We start from the raw sequence: 16599 nt of genomic DNA, 5'->3' as shown, positions 1-16599 counted from the left end.
AGGGGAAAGAAGAATATTGTGAGTCGAACCCTAAGCTCAGGTCACTGACATCAGCCAAGAGCAGACTGAGCATGTGCAGTAGTTGGGCAAAAGATGGAGAGCTACTGTGGGCACCTTCAGGGGCATGGGGCTTTATTTCTATAGAGCTTTGGTGGCTTTGGGCTGGTACAAGGGCTCAAAACACACAGCTAAACATTTCTAGCCATATTAATTTTTAGCCTTTAGTGCATAATGATTAAAGGAATATTGTCATGGGAAACCCATCAGTTTATAGAGCTTCTCCAGCAGAATCCTGCACTGAAATCTGTTTTTCAAAAACACAAACGATTTTTTTTTTGTCTATTCAAGGCTTTATTTAGGTAATATCGTCATAGAAAGGCACATTTTGTACAGTGATTGTTCATCCTATACATGTATTTTCTATTAATACCCGTAAACCATACTTTACATCATTTTAAGTAAACCTTGCAGTTTTTATACATATTAGCAATAACTTGTAGATTCGGTAGTTGTGTGTTAGTTCTTTAGTTTGATCTTCTTGTGCTATCTTTGTTATGTCTAGGTATTGCTGTATGTGACTTTCGTACCCCTTTTGTTTATCCGTTCTCTGATGGTACCTGTTTATGGATATATTCTCGCCATGGTAGCCAGGCTGCCAAGTAATCATAGTATTTGTCCTTGATTGATGCTGTCATTTCCTCCATTAGGTATAGTTCATTGGTTACTTTGAACCATTGGTCCTTTGTAGGGATATTGCTGGTTCGCCAGTATTGTGGATTTAGCTGTCATAAGTAACGTTAATGCTAATTCCTTTTTGGTCGAGTCTACAGGTTTGTATCGGTGAAATAGAAGTATCGCTGGGGCATTTATATCTATCTGGCTTCCTATGATTTCTTCACACACACCTTTCACTAGTTTCCAAAATAAGGTAAGTTTTGTACATGTTAACCATAAGTGTTCTAAGGTTCCTGTGGATTGGTTGCATCTCCAGCATATATCATTTGGCATTAATCCCATCTTATATAGTATTACTGGGGTTCTATACCATCTAGATATTAATTTATAGGAGGACTCCTGGAATCTGCTTCTCACTGAGCATTTGGCTATAGTTTTGAAGATGTGTTTCCAATCTTCTTCCGTTAAAATTATATTTAGGTCTCGTTCCCATGCCTTGGTATACGTGGGTAGTATTTTATATTTTTCTTCTATTAATATATATATATATATATATATATATATAGGGTTGCTATGTTGTGTCTTACTGGGAAGGGTAGTGCACATACTGTTTCGAATTTTGTTAGTTCTCTGGGTGATGCTTCACTAAGTGAGTTTGCTCTGATAAACTTCAGTTACACTTTACTGCTGCGCTGCAAGTTGGAGTGATATCCCCCCCCCTCACCCCCAGCAGCCGATCAGCAGAACAAATGGAAGGGAGCAAGATAGCAGCTCCCAGTAGGTATCAGAATAGCACTCAATAGTAAGAAATCCAAGTCCGGCTTGGGACTCCTCCAGTTAAATGGGAGTAGGAGAAACAATAGGTTAGCTGAAAGCAGTTCTAATGTGTAGCGCTGGCTCCTTCTGAAAGCTCAGACTCAGGCACACTTTACTGCTGCGCTGCAAGTTGGAGTGATATCCCCTCACCCCCAGCAGCCGATCAACAGAACAAATGGAAGGGAGAAAGATAGCAGCTCCCAGTAGGTATCAGAATAGCACTCAATAGTAAGAAATCCAAGTCCGGCTTGGGACTCCTCCAGTTAAATGGGAGTAGGAGAAACAATAGGTTAGCTGAAAGCAGTTCTAATGTGTAGCGCTGGCTGAAAGCTCAGACTCAGGCACACTTTACTGCTGCGCTGCAAGTTGGAGTGATATCCCCCCCCCCCTCACCCCCAGCAGCCGATCAGCAGAACAATGGGAAGGGAGCAAGATAGCAGCTCCCAGTATGTATCAGAATAGCACTCAATAGTAAGAAATCCAAGTCCGGCTTGGGACTCCTCCAGTTACATGGGAGTAGGAGAAACAATAGGTTAGCTGAAAGCAGTTCTAATGTGTAGCGCTGGCTGAAAGCTCAGACTCAGGCACAATGCACTGAGATGGCGCCTACACACCAATATTACAGCTACAAATACATTTGTTGGTTCAAGAATAAAATGTTAAATGGCAGAGGGAATTATTTGCTGTGTAACAGTATCACATAGAAATAAAAAGTACCGCTTTAAGAGTACATTGTTTAACTGCAAAAACATGCAAATATGTTGTGTCTCCTCAGGCAAGTCTCAAGAATGCTCCATCCATTCATTTTCCTGCTATTTGTGGTTCCTCTGTCCTCTCACTCTCCCATGACACCAAACCCTTTAAAATATGGATGCCAACTTGGGAAACCTGAACAATGTGAGAAGGCTTCTTTTGTGCCTGGCCATACCTTGCTGGGAGGAGGCTTAGACATTGTGACCATGAGCAGAACCCGTTCTTTTCTCCTCAACATGCAGATCTATGAGAACAGCAACAAAACATGCACATTATGTAAGAACGTTCATCATCAAAATGCCCTGGAGAAAATTCCAGTAGGCATGATCGACTGGCAACTCGACTCGTCATGTTCCAAATCAATCTCCGGCAGCGTCTCCCATTCAAAAGTAGAAATGGCCAAGGAAGAAACTAAACGCATTTCCAATGATTGGAAACATGACCTCAACGTGTCAGTTGAAGTCTTCAAAATAAGCACAGCAATTGGTGGCTCCCACTCTAGAATGACAAAATTTGCAGAGACGAAATCCGTAATAGACAGATATGAATTCCTCAGCAGCGAGCTTGAATGCTCAGTTTACAGGTACTAATATTATTTCCTAAAGGGCACAGAACGGCTCAACCAAACGTTACTCAGCTGTTGCTGGACTACAAATCCCAGAATAATGTAACACATAATGAAGGGTGAGGCATGCTGGGAGCTGTAGTCCAGCAACATCAGGGCTGTATTCTTAAAGCAATATTGCACAATAAAACTTTCCCAGCTCTCTAGGGCCCGCATTGGCAGCATTGAAATGCAAAAGAATCCTCCAATGAGAATCCCAGCTGATCTGTATAAATCTGGCTCCCTGTTCTCTGTTCCTGCAATTGGAGTTGGGAGCATTAAGCACAGTTTCCCAGCACTGAACAAGTCCGTCCTGTTTTAAATTAATTGATAATTTTTTTTTTTTTATTGTTCTCTCTCAGTTTCCGTCTTTCTCCAGATGCGCCGCTGAGCTCTTACTTTGCTAAGGACTTAAGACAGCTCCCAAACTTGTATAACAAAAACACCAAGCAGAAGTACAGGAGTTTCATATCCACATACGGAACCCATTACGTCACCGAAGCCCATGTAGGGGGACGAATTAAGGAGATCACTGCTGTGCGGACCTGCCAAGTGGCTATGAATTCCCTGAAAATGAGTGAAGTCAAAGATTGTCTGGAGTTGGAAATAGCGGGCTCTGTGAATATCGAAGCGGCAGATATCGGTCGCGGTTTGTCAAATAAATTTTGCAAGGAAAAGGCAAATAATATAAACCAAGGAAGTGATTTCCATACATCATTTAATGAACGAACGTATGAGGTAAGGCTTGGTTATTTGCACTGAAAGCATTTATAGGCCATCTTCCATAGACTCCATTATAAGAAAATAATTCTAATTTTTAAAAATGATTTATTTTTTCTCTGTAATAATAAAACAGTACCTTTACTTGATCCCAACTAAGATATAATTACCCCTTATTGGGGCAGAACAGCCCTATTGGGTTTATTTCATGGTTAAATGATTCCCTTTTCTCTGTAATAATAAAACAGTACCTGTACTTGATCCCAACTAAGATATAATTACCCCTTATTGGGGCAGAACAGCCCTATTGGGTTTATTTCATGGTTAAATGATTCCCTTTTCTCTGTAATAATAAAACAGTACCTGTACTTGATCCCAACTAAGATATAATTACCCCTTATTGGGGCAGAACAGCCCTATTGGGTTTATTTCATGGTTAAATGATTCCCTTTTCTCTGTAATAATAAAACAGTACCTGTACTTGATCCCAACTAAGATATAATTACCCCTTATTGGGGCAGAACAGTCCTATTGGGTTTATTTAATGGTTAAATGATTCCCTTTTCTCTGTAATAATAAACCAGTACCTGTACTTGATCCCAACTAAGATATAATTACCCCTTATTGGGGCAGAACAGTCCTATTGGGTTTATTTAATGGTTAAATGATTCCCTTTTCTCTGTAATAATAAAACAGTACCTGTACTTGATCCCAACTAAGATATAATTACCCCTTATTGGGGGCAGAACAGCCCTATTGGGTTTATTTCATGGTTAAATGATTCCCTTTTCTCTGCAATAATAAAACAGTACCTGTACTTGATCCCAACTAAGATATAATTACCCCTTATTGGGGCAGAACAGCCCTATTGGGTTTATTTAATGGTTAAATGATTCCCTTTTCTCTGTAATAATAAAACAGAACCTGTACTTGATCCCAACTAAGATATAATTACCCCTTATTGGGGGCAGAACAGCCCTATTGGGTTTATTTCATGGTTAAATGATTCCCTTTTCTCTGTAATAATAAAACAGTACCTGTACTTGATCCCAACTAAGATATAATTAATCCTTATTGGAGGCAAAACAATCCCATTGGTTTTAAATGATGCTTATCGGATTTTTTTAGTAGACTTAAGGTTTGGAGATACAAATTACAGAAAGATCCCTTATTCGGAAAGCCCTGGATCCCGAGCATTCTGGATAACAAGTCCCATACCTGTATATCATAAATGGACTTTTGGTTTTTCTTTTATTTAAAGGAGAACTAAAGTCTAGAATTGAAAATCATTAGATATGCTGTATTTTGTATACTGAACATAAATATAAAGATTCTGAACTAACTGCACAAGCCCAGAGGTTGAGAAGCCTAATTAAAGTAATGATTTATGCTTTCAAAGTTGTCTAGAGGGGGCCGCCATCTTGTTACTTACTTACTGTTAGACCATCTTTTGTAGATTTAGGGCTTGCACATGCTCAGTTTGCTCTAGGCTGCTGTTGGGAGGCGGAGCTTAGGGAACGTAGGCAATTATCAAAACAGCACGTCAGGTAATATCTGCCATAGAAGCTGATTAATAATAAGAATCATAATCTGCAGCCTGCACTGGTTCCTGTGTTGTCATTTAATGTAATGTGGGTTTTAGAGTTTTTTGCATTGTTTAATAAAACTTTTCCCAGCTCTCTAGAGCCAGTGCCTGCATTAATATGCAAAAGAATCCTCCAATGAGAATCCCAGCTGATCTGTATAAATCTGGCTCCCTGTTCTCTGTTCCTGCAATTGGAGTTGGGAGCATTAAGCACAGTTTCCCAGCACTGAACAAGTCTGTCCCTTTATCCCCATGTCTGATTCCTGTGCCATATAATGACGGGAAAATGACATCATTATCTCTATATGTAAGGTACCAGCAAGGGGCCTGACACAGTGCTGGGAATCAGCATTCTCATTGGTCACTTCTCTTGCATCTATAATGAAGTTTTGGGTCAGTAGAATTCTCATTGGTGAATTGGTTTCCATGTGTAATTACGTTTTTTATCAGCTTCTATAGAGAACTAGGGGGCGCAGTGGAACAGCTTTACGGTTGGGTTTAGTGTCCCTCAAGAAGTGCAATACGTGAAATTAGGTTTCTACAATATTATATATTTATAAAGATTGATATATACAGCCTCAGATGTTTTGTTTATGTGCATTTATATAGTTGGTAAATATATTGAATCAAAGTGGCTTTCATAAAAAGTTAAAACATACCACACATTTTTATTCAACAGATAAAAGGCGGTAAAGCTACATTCAATCTGTTTGATGAGAAAAGTGGAGGGACTCCGGAAGCATTTTCCGCTTGGGTGGAGAGTCTCAAAACTATTCCAGATCTGGTTAAATTTGCCCTGAGTCCAATTCACAACTTGGTGAAACTCAATGGTCCCCAGAAGGATAATCTCAGAGCGGCTGTGAGTGAGTATATAAGAGAGAGGGCTTTACATATGAAATGTTCCTGTCCAGGAAATTCTCACCCAAGCCATAATGGGGACTGTTCCTGTGACTGCCAAGCAACGAAATATTCCAACTCAGAGTGCTGCCCAACCAACAAAGGCCTGGCCCATCTCACACTATATGTTGAAAAGGCAACTGGTCTGTATGGTGATTATTTTGGGAAATCGGATGCCTATGTGGTATTCAAGTTTGATGGCCAAGAACAGAGGACAAGAACCGTGTGGAACAATGATAATCCCGTCTGGAAGGACACTTATAAAATCGGTATGGTGGAGCTCACTGCCGTGAAAAAGTTCACCATAGAGGTGTGGGATGAAGACTTTGGATTACCTGATAACTTACTTGGCAAGTGTTCCGAGCCCTTGATGTCAGGAATCACCCCAAAAACCTGTCGGTGCAATTATGGAAGTTTATCCTATCGTCTTACTGTCACTTGTGCCACTCACCTTCAGGGCAGCTTCTGTCAAGACTACAGACCAGTTCCAACCTAATGTATTTCTTGTTGGGTAACATCTGTCTTTAATCCACCTAATGAGTGGGAGTAACTTGTAAGAACTGTGAGGTTTGATATAAAATCCTATATTTTCATATTGATATAATCAAATATTCATATATGAATGTATTTGATAACTTTGATACACTTTGATGCTTAGCATATCATACTCCATTTTAGAAATGTATCTCCATTTTGTAACAGCAACCAGCAAGGCTTGAACATCCCATAATAGTTGTTTTTCCCAAATAGTACCCTTGCACAGCTTGCACCTTACTAAATATAAGCCTTGAAAAAAAACTTAATCTTATCTATGCACTGACGCATCTTCTACTCCTTGTGTCCTCCTTAAAATTCCTGTCCCACATTAGCCATCCTTGAAGGCCATCTCTGAAGCTAATGAGGTTCTACTCTATTTTTTTTTATAATGATTCCTTTGTATCTGCACGTACACAAGGGGTATAAAAGCTATGATCACGTAAGAATAAACTGAACAAGTTTGAACTTCCATTGTGGTTGTGTCATCCTTGTTCCTGTATACGTCTTTGTCCTGGCAGGAGGGCTCCCACGGATTTCTACATTTACAGTTTGCGGTCAGGAACCCTAACAAGAACCTTCTCTGTCAGACAGGGATCCCCAACCAATAGCTCGTGAGCAACATGTTCTTCATCACCCCCTTTGATGTTGCTCCCGTTGGCCTCAAATCGGTGCCCATTTTTTTAATTTCTGACTTGGAGGCAAGTTTTGGAAGCAGAAAGACACAGTTTTACTCCAATCAGAGCCAGCAGCCCACATGGGGCTACCAAATAGCCAATCACTGCCCTTATCTAGCATCCCCAAAGAACTTTCTCATGTTTGTGTGGCTCACCGACACTTTTTACATCCTAGTGGGCTCGCGATTAAAAAAGCTTGGGGATCCCTGCTATAAAACATAATACACCCTGCTTTTTCGTACACTGTTTGTATTCTGTTACCCACAGTATCTTTATTGTTATGATATGTTAAAAGCTTTAATGAATTGCAATAGTTTTGTAAATGAATGTCTGTGTGAGTAACTTGTAAGAAGCTTCTCTATAAGAAATAATACACTCTGCTTTTTCTTACACTGTATTTGTACTGTTACCCACTTAGAGACATTTTTCTATCTATCTATCTATGTATCTATGTATCTATCTATCTATCTATCTATCTATCTATCTATCTGTCTATCATCTATCCATCTATCTATCTATCTATCTATCTATCTATCATCTGCAACTAGTGATGCTGTTTGATTCATTAAATACCTTGACAAATTAGATTTTTTTTGTAATGTTATTATTTCAAATAATTTTGTGCAACTTCTACGATATTCCTTAGATTTGGATAGAAAGGAGTTAAAGTTGGACTAAGGCTGGTGTTGTAAAGGGGATGTAAACCCTGCTGCACAGCGCGGCTCAACCAAACGTTACTCAGCTGTTGCTGGACTACAAATCCCAGAATAATGTAACATATAATGAAGGGTGAGGCATGCTGGGAGCTGTAGTCCAGCAACATCAGGGTTGTATTCTTAAAGCAATATTGCACAATAAAACTTTCCCAGCTCTCTAGGCCCCACATTAAACGTTCTGTTTGATCGCTGGAAATAGGGGCACGCTTACTCCTCTGTGGGCAAATGAGTCCGTCGGTATTTGGGTCGAGCCTCTCTTTTATTTTTACCTTCATAAACCTCGGCTTCCTGTAACACAAGAGCATCGGCTGTGGCTTTGTAGAACAGAATTTGTGTAGAAACTTATGGTTTTTATCTTGTTTGTGTGCCCACAGCAGGAGTTACTGAGAATAAGTCTCTTTACTGCGGTGTATTTTCAGTCTGTGCCTATAAATATGTTTTGTTTGTTTAAATATACAGACCCTAGAATATTTATAGATGTGTTTAGTTGTTTATAGGGACACTAAACCCTGCCGCACAGCGCGGCTCAACCAAACGTTACTCAGCTGTTGCTGGACTACAAATAACGTAACATATAATGAAGGGTGAGGCATGCTGGGAGCTGTAGTCCAGCAACATCAGGATTGTATTCTTAAAGCAATATTGCACAATAAAACTTTCCCAGCTTTCTAGGGCCCGCATTGGCAGCATTGAAATGCAAAAGAATCCTCCAATGAGAATCCCAGCTGATCTGTATAAATCTGGCTCCCTGTTCTCTGTTCCTGCAATTGGAGTTGGGAGCATTAAGCACAGTTTCCCAGCACTGAACAAGTCTGTCCCTTTATCCCCATGTCTGATTCCTGTGCCATATAATGACGGGAAAATGACATCATTATCTCTATATGTAAGGTACCAGCAAGGGGCCTGACACAGTGCTGGGAATCAGCATTCTCATTGGTCACTTCTCTTGCATCTTTAATGAAGTTTTCAGTCAGTAGATTCTTATTGGTGTGTAATTAAGTTTTTCATCAACTTCAGTAGAGAACTAGGGGGCGCAGTGGGGCAGCTTTACGGTTGGGTTTAGTGCCCCTTTAATGCTCCCAACTCCAATTGCAGGAACAGAGAACAGGGAGCCAGATTTATACAGATCAGCTGGGATTCTCATTGGAGGATTCTTTTGCATTTCAATGCTGCCAATGCGGGCCCTAGAGAGCTGGGAAAGTTTTATTGTGCAATATTGCTTTAAGAATACAGCCCTGATGTTGCTGGACTACAGCTCCCAGCATGGGAGCTTTATATTTGTAGTTTGAGCTTTAGATTTGTAGTCCAGCAACAGCTGAGTAATGTTTGGTTGAGCCACGCTGTGCAGCAGGGTTTAGTGTTCCTTTAAAATGGCAATTTTCTATTTAGGATTATCTAAGGGCACATACTAATAGGAAACTATATTTTTATAAAGATGGTTATTTTAGATAAAGCAGTGTTTTACATATGGGATGCTTTATATCATATGGGCTTTATATAAAATATTCTTATTAAGACCTGCAGTGTTCAGAGGTGTAGTTTCCCTTTCAGAATGACACTTTTTTGTTTGTATCTTTGTGTCCTGGTTGGGCAATATCTTCTGCCATGGAACCAGTCTCCACCTTCTCACTCACCCTCAAGACCTGTCCCATTAGAAAACCGCAGTGCAGGCTTATGAAATACTGGTTTTTACACAGCACATAACACATTTATATTTCAGATGGTTTTTCTATGGCTGTGAAGGAAGCTCTAGGCAGCGACAGAAGTGTCACCAGATGCATCACTTGTGAATTTGCTACTAAACTGGCAACTTTTGGAACATCGCTTATCATCAAACCACTGACTTACAGTAAACACATGGAGGAGGCTACAAAATTAGGTTAAAAACCATGTTGCCTATGTTTCATGTTTGTGATCCTCACTAGATTGGACTCGAATTGAACTTTTCATTCCCATAGTGTCTTTAAAGGGGATATAAACCCTGCTGCACAGCACGGCTCAACCAAACGTTACTCAGCTGTTGCTGGACTACAAATCCCAGAATAATGTAACATATAATGAAGGGTGAGGCATGCTGGGAGCTGTAGTCCAGCAACATCAGGGTTGTATTCTTAAAGCAATATTGCACAATAAAACTTCCCCAGCTCTCTAGGTCGCGGGCGGAGAGGGTGAGCGGAAGAGCTCAACCCGAACCCGCCCGCGACACATATTTGGTGTGTTGGGCATAATGTAGAAATATAAACAAATTTGCGTTTTGTAAAGAAATATTTTTCTACAGTCCCTCAGAGCCATTCTATTGGCCAGGTAAGCTTTCATGCTGGCACTTTGTATGTGCAAGTTTCATTTCAAATATTCAATTATTTATCAATAGGATTAGACTATGCGCATGCACCCCTTTGTATAGTTCCCAGCATGCCGTTGGTCAGTAACTTGCAAAATGGCGGAGGATTTGCAGAAAGCCTGCCAGCCCATTGCCCACCTTGCCCGCTGTGCCATGAATGCTCTGAAAGGTGTCATGAAATAAAAACTTGTTTGTAAGCCCAACTGTGCAGTAAATTCTACATAAGCAGGTTCATACTTGAGTCACTGAAATGGAAATATATAAAACATATATTCTGAGGATACTCACTGCTGACACCCACTCTAATAATGTGCAATATATAGTGAAACTGGATCATTTTGTTAAACTTGGAGACTGCAGTCACTCCCTCATCTGAGGTACTAAGCTTTTAGCTTTGCCAGCCCCTCCTCTGCAGCTCCCATACATATAGTGCAACCCATGCCCCAGCCTCATTACCTCTACCTGTTACTGAACCCACCTCATCGGAATGGAAGGGTAAGTACAGCACGGGTGCATTGGGGCAATTTAGCATATAGGTTTGTAGATCAGCCCCATTTCTTAATTGAATGTGAGGTTTTAGCTGCAATAAGTAGTTCAGCTTTAGCAGGGCCACCAATACCCTGGTGCAGTTTCTTGCCAAAGATAGGAAAAAGATAATACATAGAGTGTAAGTTATACATACATACATACATAAAATGAATGGAATCCAGGGATGGAGTAGGGAGGATGAAGGAAGGCTGACAATCCATGGAGTAGAGAAAACGGAGGAGGGCTGAAAACCCATGAACTAGGGAATGGAAAGCATGGAGGGAGGCTGAAAACCAATGGAGTAGGGAGGATGGAGGAAGGCTGAAAACCCATGGAGTAGGGAGGATGGAGGAAGGCTGAGAACCAATGGAGTAGGGAGGATGGAGGAAGGCTGAAAACCAATGGAGTAGGGAGGATGGAGGAAGGCTGAAAACCCATGGAGTAGGTCAGGATAGAGGAAGGCTGAAAACCCAGGGAGTAGAGAGGATGGAGGGAGGCTAAAAACCCATGGAGTAGGGAGGATGGAGGAAGGCAGAAAACCAATGGAGTAGGGAGGATGGAGGAAGGCTGAAAACCCATGGAGTAGGGAGGATGGAGGAAGGCTGAAAACCCATGGAGTAGGTCAGGATAGAGGAAGGCTGAAAACCCAGGGAGTAGAGAGGATGGAGGGAGGCTAAAAACCCAGGGAGTAGGGAGGATGGAGGGAGGCTGAAAACCCAGGGAGTAGGGAGGATGGAGGGAGGCTGAAAACCCATGGAGTAGGGAGGGTGGAGGGAGGCTGAAAACACAGGGAGTAGGGAGGATGGAGGGAGGCTGAAAACACAGGGAGTAGGGAGGATGGAGGAAGGCTGAAAACCCAGGGAGTAGGGAGGATGGAGGAAGGCTGAAAACACAGGGAGTAGGGAGGATGGAGGAAGGCTGAAAACCCAGGGAGTAGGGAGGATGGAGGAAGGCTGAAAACCTAGGGAGTAGGGAGGATAGAGGAAGGTTGACCATTCAAGGAGTAGGGATGAAGGAAGGAGAAGGACCCACGGAGTGTATAAGGGACAGGCAAAGGATGTTGACTTTTGAGGTTGGTGCATATAAAAGTGTAGGAAAAACTGAAAAGTGCCAGGATAAAGATTTGGGAGCAGATTGTCCTATAGCATATCCATAATCCAACTGGTTTCAGATTTAAGGAATTCACATAATCACATAATCTTACTGACAAACTATAGAGCTGCCATTTAGATAATATATATTTAGAGAACACATGAACTAGTAAGTAGCACCTTCATCTTCATCTCCCTTTTTATATCAGTTTACCCTATGTGGATGGTAAATGAGTTTGCTACATTCATACTGGTGCTTTTTCAGCTGTTTTTCTATACAACGATATGTATTTGTTTACTTAATGGTTATTTTATGAGATTAATAAATGATACATTTTCATTCTCCTTATGTAAAACAGCAGATGGTGCTCATTCCACACTAATGAAAGGTGCAGTCACTTTGCTTTGTGTAATAGGGTTCAGCTGGTAAGAGCGAGTAGTAGCCTATTTAGAAATCTTTGCTTAAGGGATGTTTGTTGTATAAGTCCAGCCTACACCTTCTTATTTGTAGGAATACTCTGTACTGGGGGGTCCTGGGCCCACCAGAGCTTCCAGCCCAGTTGCCAACATCTCCACTAGTGAAACCACCAATCTACACCTCCTCTTACCTCCACCCCCTGCACCACATTCCTCTTACTTGCCGCCTCTATCGGGGGTGGGGGTAGAGTGCCCAAAGTCCCTGGTGGGGAGTGGGCCTAGGATAGATACTGTATATATATATATATAAAGAAAAAAAATCCGACATTTCAAGCGTGGATGGTGCTCTTCTTCAGGGGTTCAGGGGGAACCAACTTTGTCTCTGAGGAAGAGCACCGCCCATGCTCGAAATGTTGGATTTTTTTCAATAAACACTTTTTCTTTTTGCATTAAGCCCCTGTGTGTGCGGTACGCTTTCTTTACATCTTTATACTTAACCTGCACCCGGGGCATTTGGACTTGTGAAGGGTGTGCTCCTCTCTGTCTATTATATATACTGCTAGATCTCAAATGGCTTTCCTTTCCTATTATAGACAAAGTAGTAGGGGATAATAGTACAAAATGTCGGGACATCTTGTATTAAAATGTCTCTATGAATAAATGTCTGTTCCAGTGGTTCTCAAACAGTTGGCCCACCCCTTTATTTGGGGGCCCCAGAGTCTTGGCTGGCAGAGCCCAGTCTAATACAAGTTAGGAGATAGATTTGGGAAGGATGCCTATTTTCTCAATCAGAAGGTCATAGAGTGACATTTGGGGGTGAACACTTATTTGAGGGCTTAGATATAATTCAAACTATAACTTAATGGTTTATACATTGTTGTCTCCATAGAGCTTTAACCTAGGTTATGAGCTAGGGGGGTGTCTGGCTAAATGTTGGGTGTCAAAAGGGTGCTTGACCAAAGCCACTACTGCTTTGTAATCAGATAAAATAAAGATTTAGGTTAAAATATCGTCCTTGATCTGCTTCTTCAACCAACATAACCTACAGTACTACAGCATCTTATATTGTCTTTTTCATTTTTAGGGTTCTCTGAAGCCGTGGGGGCTTATTTAAAAAAGGGGCTTCCAACTCTGTTACAAAGTGTTGGAATCATGTAAATATTGCACTAGGTTGGCTATTCCAATTTTTTTTTCAATTTGTTTAATTTAGTTGTTAATTCTACCCCTCCTCTTTTCTTATTCCCCTAACATTACTACCTTTCCTCTCTTTCTGCATGAATGTTCCCCAACAGCCCATTGTAATCTTTGTGAGATATAATCCCAATAGACCTTTTTCTTAATTCCCCTTTATAGATCCTTAGATAACGTTTGCCCACCATTTACGAGAATGTTTGGTCCAACCCCATAATTCTTTTTGGGTCCACCTTACTGCTGCTTGTATAAACTGATCCTCCTTTCTGTAATTTCTCCTGGGAATCTGCCTTCTCTTTTGATGCTTATTACTATCTCTCTTACCTTTATCCTTAAAGGGCAACTAAACCCTGCTGCACAGCACGGCTCAACCAAACGTTACTCAGCTGTTGCTGGACTACAAATCCCAGAATAATGTAACATATAATGAAGGGTGAAGCATGCTGGGAACTATAGTCCAGCAACATCAGGGTTGTATTCTTAAAGCAATATTGCACAATAAAACTTTCCCAGCTCTCTAGGGCCCGCATTGGCAGCATTGAAATGCAAAAGAATCCTCCAATGAGAATCCCAGCTGATCTGTATAAATCTGGCTCCCTGTTCTCTGTTCCTGCAATTGGAGTTGGGAGCATTAAGCACAGTTTCCCAGCACTGAACAAGTCTGTCCCTTTATCCCCATGTCTGATTCCTGTGTCATATAATGACGGGAAAATGACATCATTATCTCTATATGTAAGGTACCAGCAAGGGGCCTGACATAGTTGGTCAATTCATTTGCATCTATAATTGAGTTTTAAGTAGCATTCTCATTGGTGAATTGGTTTCCATGTGTAATTACATTTTTCATCAACTTCTGCAACTAGGGGGACAGCTTTATGGTTGGGTTGAAACATGAATGAAGACTATAAACAGTGCACTGTGTAACTGAAAAACATACTAACTTGTTGTCTCTCCTCAGGCAAGCGTCAACAATGCTCCATCCATTCATTTTCCTTTTATTTGTGATTCCCTTATCCTCTCCCAATCTCATGACACCAAACCCTTTAAAATATGGATGCCAACCTGGGAAACCTAAAGAATGTGGGAAGGCTCCTTTTGTGCCTGGCCATACCTTGCTGGGAGAAGGTTTAGACATCGTGACCATGAAGAGAACCGGTGCTTTCCTCCTGGACCTGCAGACCTATCAAAAGAAGAACAAAACCTGCACATTATGTAAAAATATCCATCGTAAAAATGCCCTGGAGAAGATTCCAATAGCCATGGTCGACTGGAGACCTGAGACTTCCTGTTCCAGATCAATCACCGGCAGCATCTCCCATTCAAAGGTATCACTGGCCAACCAAGAAACCTCTTCTATTACCAATGACTGGAGAGCGGGGCTCGATGTGTCTGATCCCGTCAATAAAGTGAGTGTTGCAAGCGCAGGTTCCCACTCTAGAATGGCAGAATTCGCTGAGACGAAAACTATTACTGACAAATACGAGTTCCTCAGCACCGAACTTCAATGCTCATATTACAGGTACAAATATGATCTCCTAAGGGATACTGTCACCATTTTATGGTGTAGTTCTATTACAGGTATCGGACCCCTTATCCGGAAACCCATTATCCAGAAAGCTCCGAATTACGGAAAGCCTGTCTCCCATAGACTCCATTTTAATCAAATAATTCAGAATTTTAAAACCGATTTCCTTTTTCTCTGTAATAATAAAACAGTACCTGTACTTGATCCCAACTAAGATATAATTACCCCTTATTGGGGGCAGAACAGCCCTATTGGGTTTATTTAATGGTTAAATGATTCCCTTTTCTCTGTAATAATAAAACAGTACCTGTACTTGATCCCAACTAAGATATAATTACCCCTTATTGGGGCAGAACAGCCCTATTGGGTTTATTTAATGGTTAAATGATTCCCTTTTCTCTGTAATAATAAAACAGTACCTGTACTTGATCCCAACTAAGATATAATTACCCCTTATTGGGGCAGAACAGCCCTATTGGGTTTATTTAATGGTTAAATGATTCCCTTTTCTCTGTAATAATAAAACAGTACCTGTACTTGATCCCAACTATGATATAATCAATCCTTACTGGATGCAAAACAATCCTATTGGGGTTAATTAATGTTTTATTGATTTTTTAGCAGACTTAAGGTATGGAGATCCAAATTACGGAAAGACCCCTTCTCCGGAATACCCTTGGTCCCGAGCATTCTGGATAACGGGTCCTATACCTGTACTAAATTACATTGTGTAAATTGCAAATAACTCATTCTAACATATAATTTTTTATTCATGAAATAATAATTTTGTGCCTGAGCTTTCAAAAAGAGGCAGCACTACCCAATGGTATTGCTATGAGTACAGCTATTGTTTTCTCCTGATTTTTCCAAGTCGTAAAACTAACTTGGCATTGTCCTGCTTGGGTGCTATTCTCATATCTACCAGTAGGTGCCACATGGGAGCATTATTAGAACGGAAAACGATCTATACAATGTAAAAAATATTTTCCAGGTAACCTGCTTTTTAGAAGGGTATTTGGGGATCTGGGGTGCCCCACACTGTATATAATGTATCTGGGGCTAAGCCTCCTACTGTCTCTCACTGCATTTAATGTATTTGAAAAGGAAATTTCCCAGTTTGAGTTCAAGAATAGTTGTGGATGGTGCAAACTAATGAACAATAGCTTTATAAATGATATTTTTTTTATAATCTCTTTATAGAGATTATTCATCATTCACATCTGTCCCTGCCCCAGAGGAGCTTACAATCTTAGGTCCCTATCCCATTCCCATCAGTCCCTGCCCCAGTGAGCTTACAATCTAAGGTCCCAATCCCATTCCCATCAGTCCCTGCCCCAGTCAGCTTACAATCTAAGGTCCAATTCCCATCAGTCCCTGCCCCAGTGAGCTTACAATCTAAGGTCCCTATCCCATTCCCATCAGCCCCTGCCCCAGTGAGCTTACAATCTAAGGTCCCTATCACATTCCCATCAGTCCCTGCCCCAGTGAGCTTACAATCTAAGGTCCCTATTACATTCACACATACTATG

General features: G+C 41.0%; 2 protein-coding genes across 2 annotated transcripts in view; both read left to right on the top strand.

Moving 5' to 3' along the window:
- Positions 1–688: 688 nt before the first annotated feature.
- Positions 689–6546, top strand: LOC100489175 (perforin-1). Its single transcript, XM_002942042.5, has 4 exons — positions 689–928; positions 2267–2827; positions 3211–3586; positions 5833–6546. Exons 2-4 carry the CDS (start codon positions 2280–2282, stop codon positions 6544–6546), a joined length of 1638 nt encoding a protein of 545 aa, XP_002942088.4. The 5' UTR covers positions 689–928; positions 2267–2279.
- A 4244-nt stretch (positions 6547–10790) lies between these two features.
- Positions 10791–16599, top strand: part of prf1 (perforin 1) — an 8759-nt gene continuing 2950 nt past the window's right edge. The window contains exons 1-2 of the mRNA XM_031893760.1: positions 10791–10813; positions 14504–15064. Coding sequence (XP_031749620.1) covers positions 10806–10813; positions 14504–15064 — 569 coding nt within the window. The 5' untranslated portion in view covers positions 10791–10805. The remainder of the gene's footprint in view (positions 10814–14503; positions 15065–16599) is intronic.

Source organism: Xenopus tropicalis, chromosome 9 (genome assembly GCF_000004195.4).
Source record: "Xenopus tropicalis strain Nigerian chromosome 9, UCB_Xtro_10.0, whole genome shotgun sequence".
Classification (NCBI taxonomy): Eukaryota; Metazoa; Chordata; class Amphibia; order Anura; family Pipidae; genus Xenopus; species Xenopus tropicalis.
Note: the sequence above shows the minus strand (reverse complement) of the source record. Positions and strands in the feature narration are given on the sequence as shown.

Bases quoted from the DNA above. Each gene is read 5' to 3' on its own strand.
- LOC100489175 (XM_002942042.5), top strand. From the start codon at position 2,280: ATGCTCCATCCATTCATTTTCCTGCTATTTGTGGTTCCTCTGTCCTCT. The intron at 2,828-3,210 runs GTACTAATATTA...GTTCTCTCTCAG, and splicing joins CTTGAATGCTCAGTTTACAG to TTTCCGTCTTTCTCCAGATG. The intron at 3,587-5,832 runs GTAAGGCTTGGT...TTTATTCAACAG, and splicing joins TTAATGAACGAACGTATGAG to ATAAAAGGCGGTAAAGCTAC.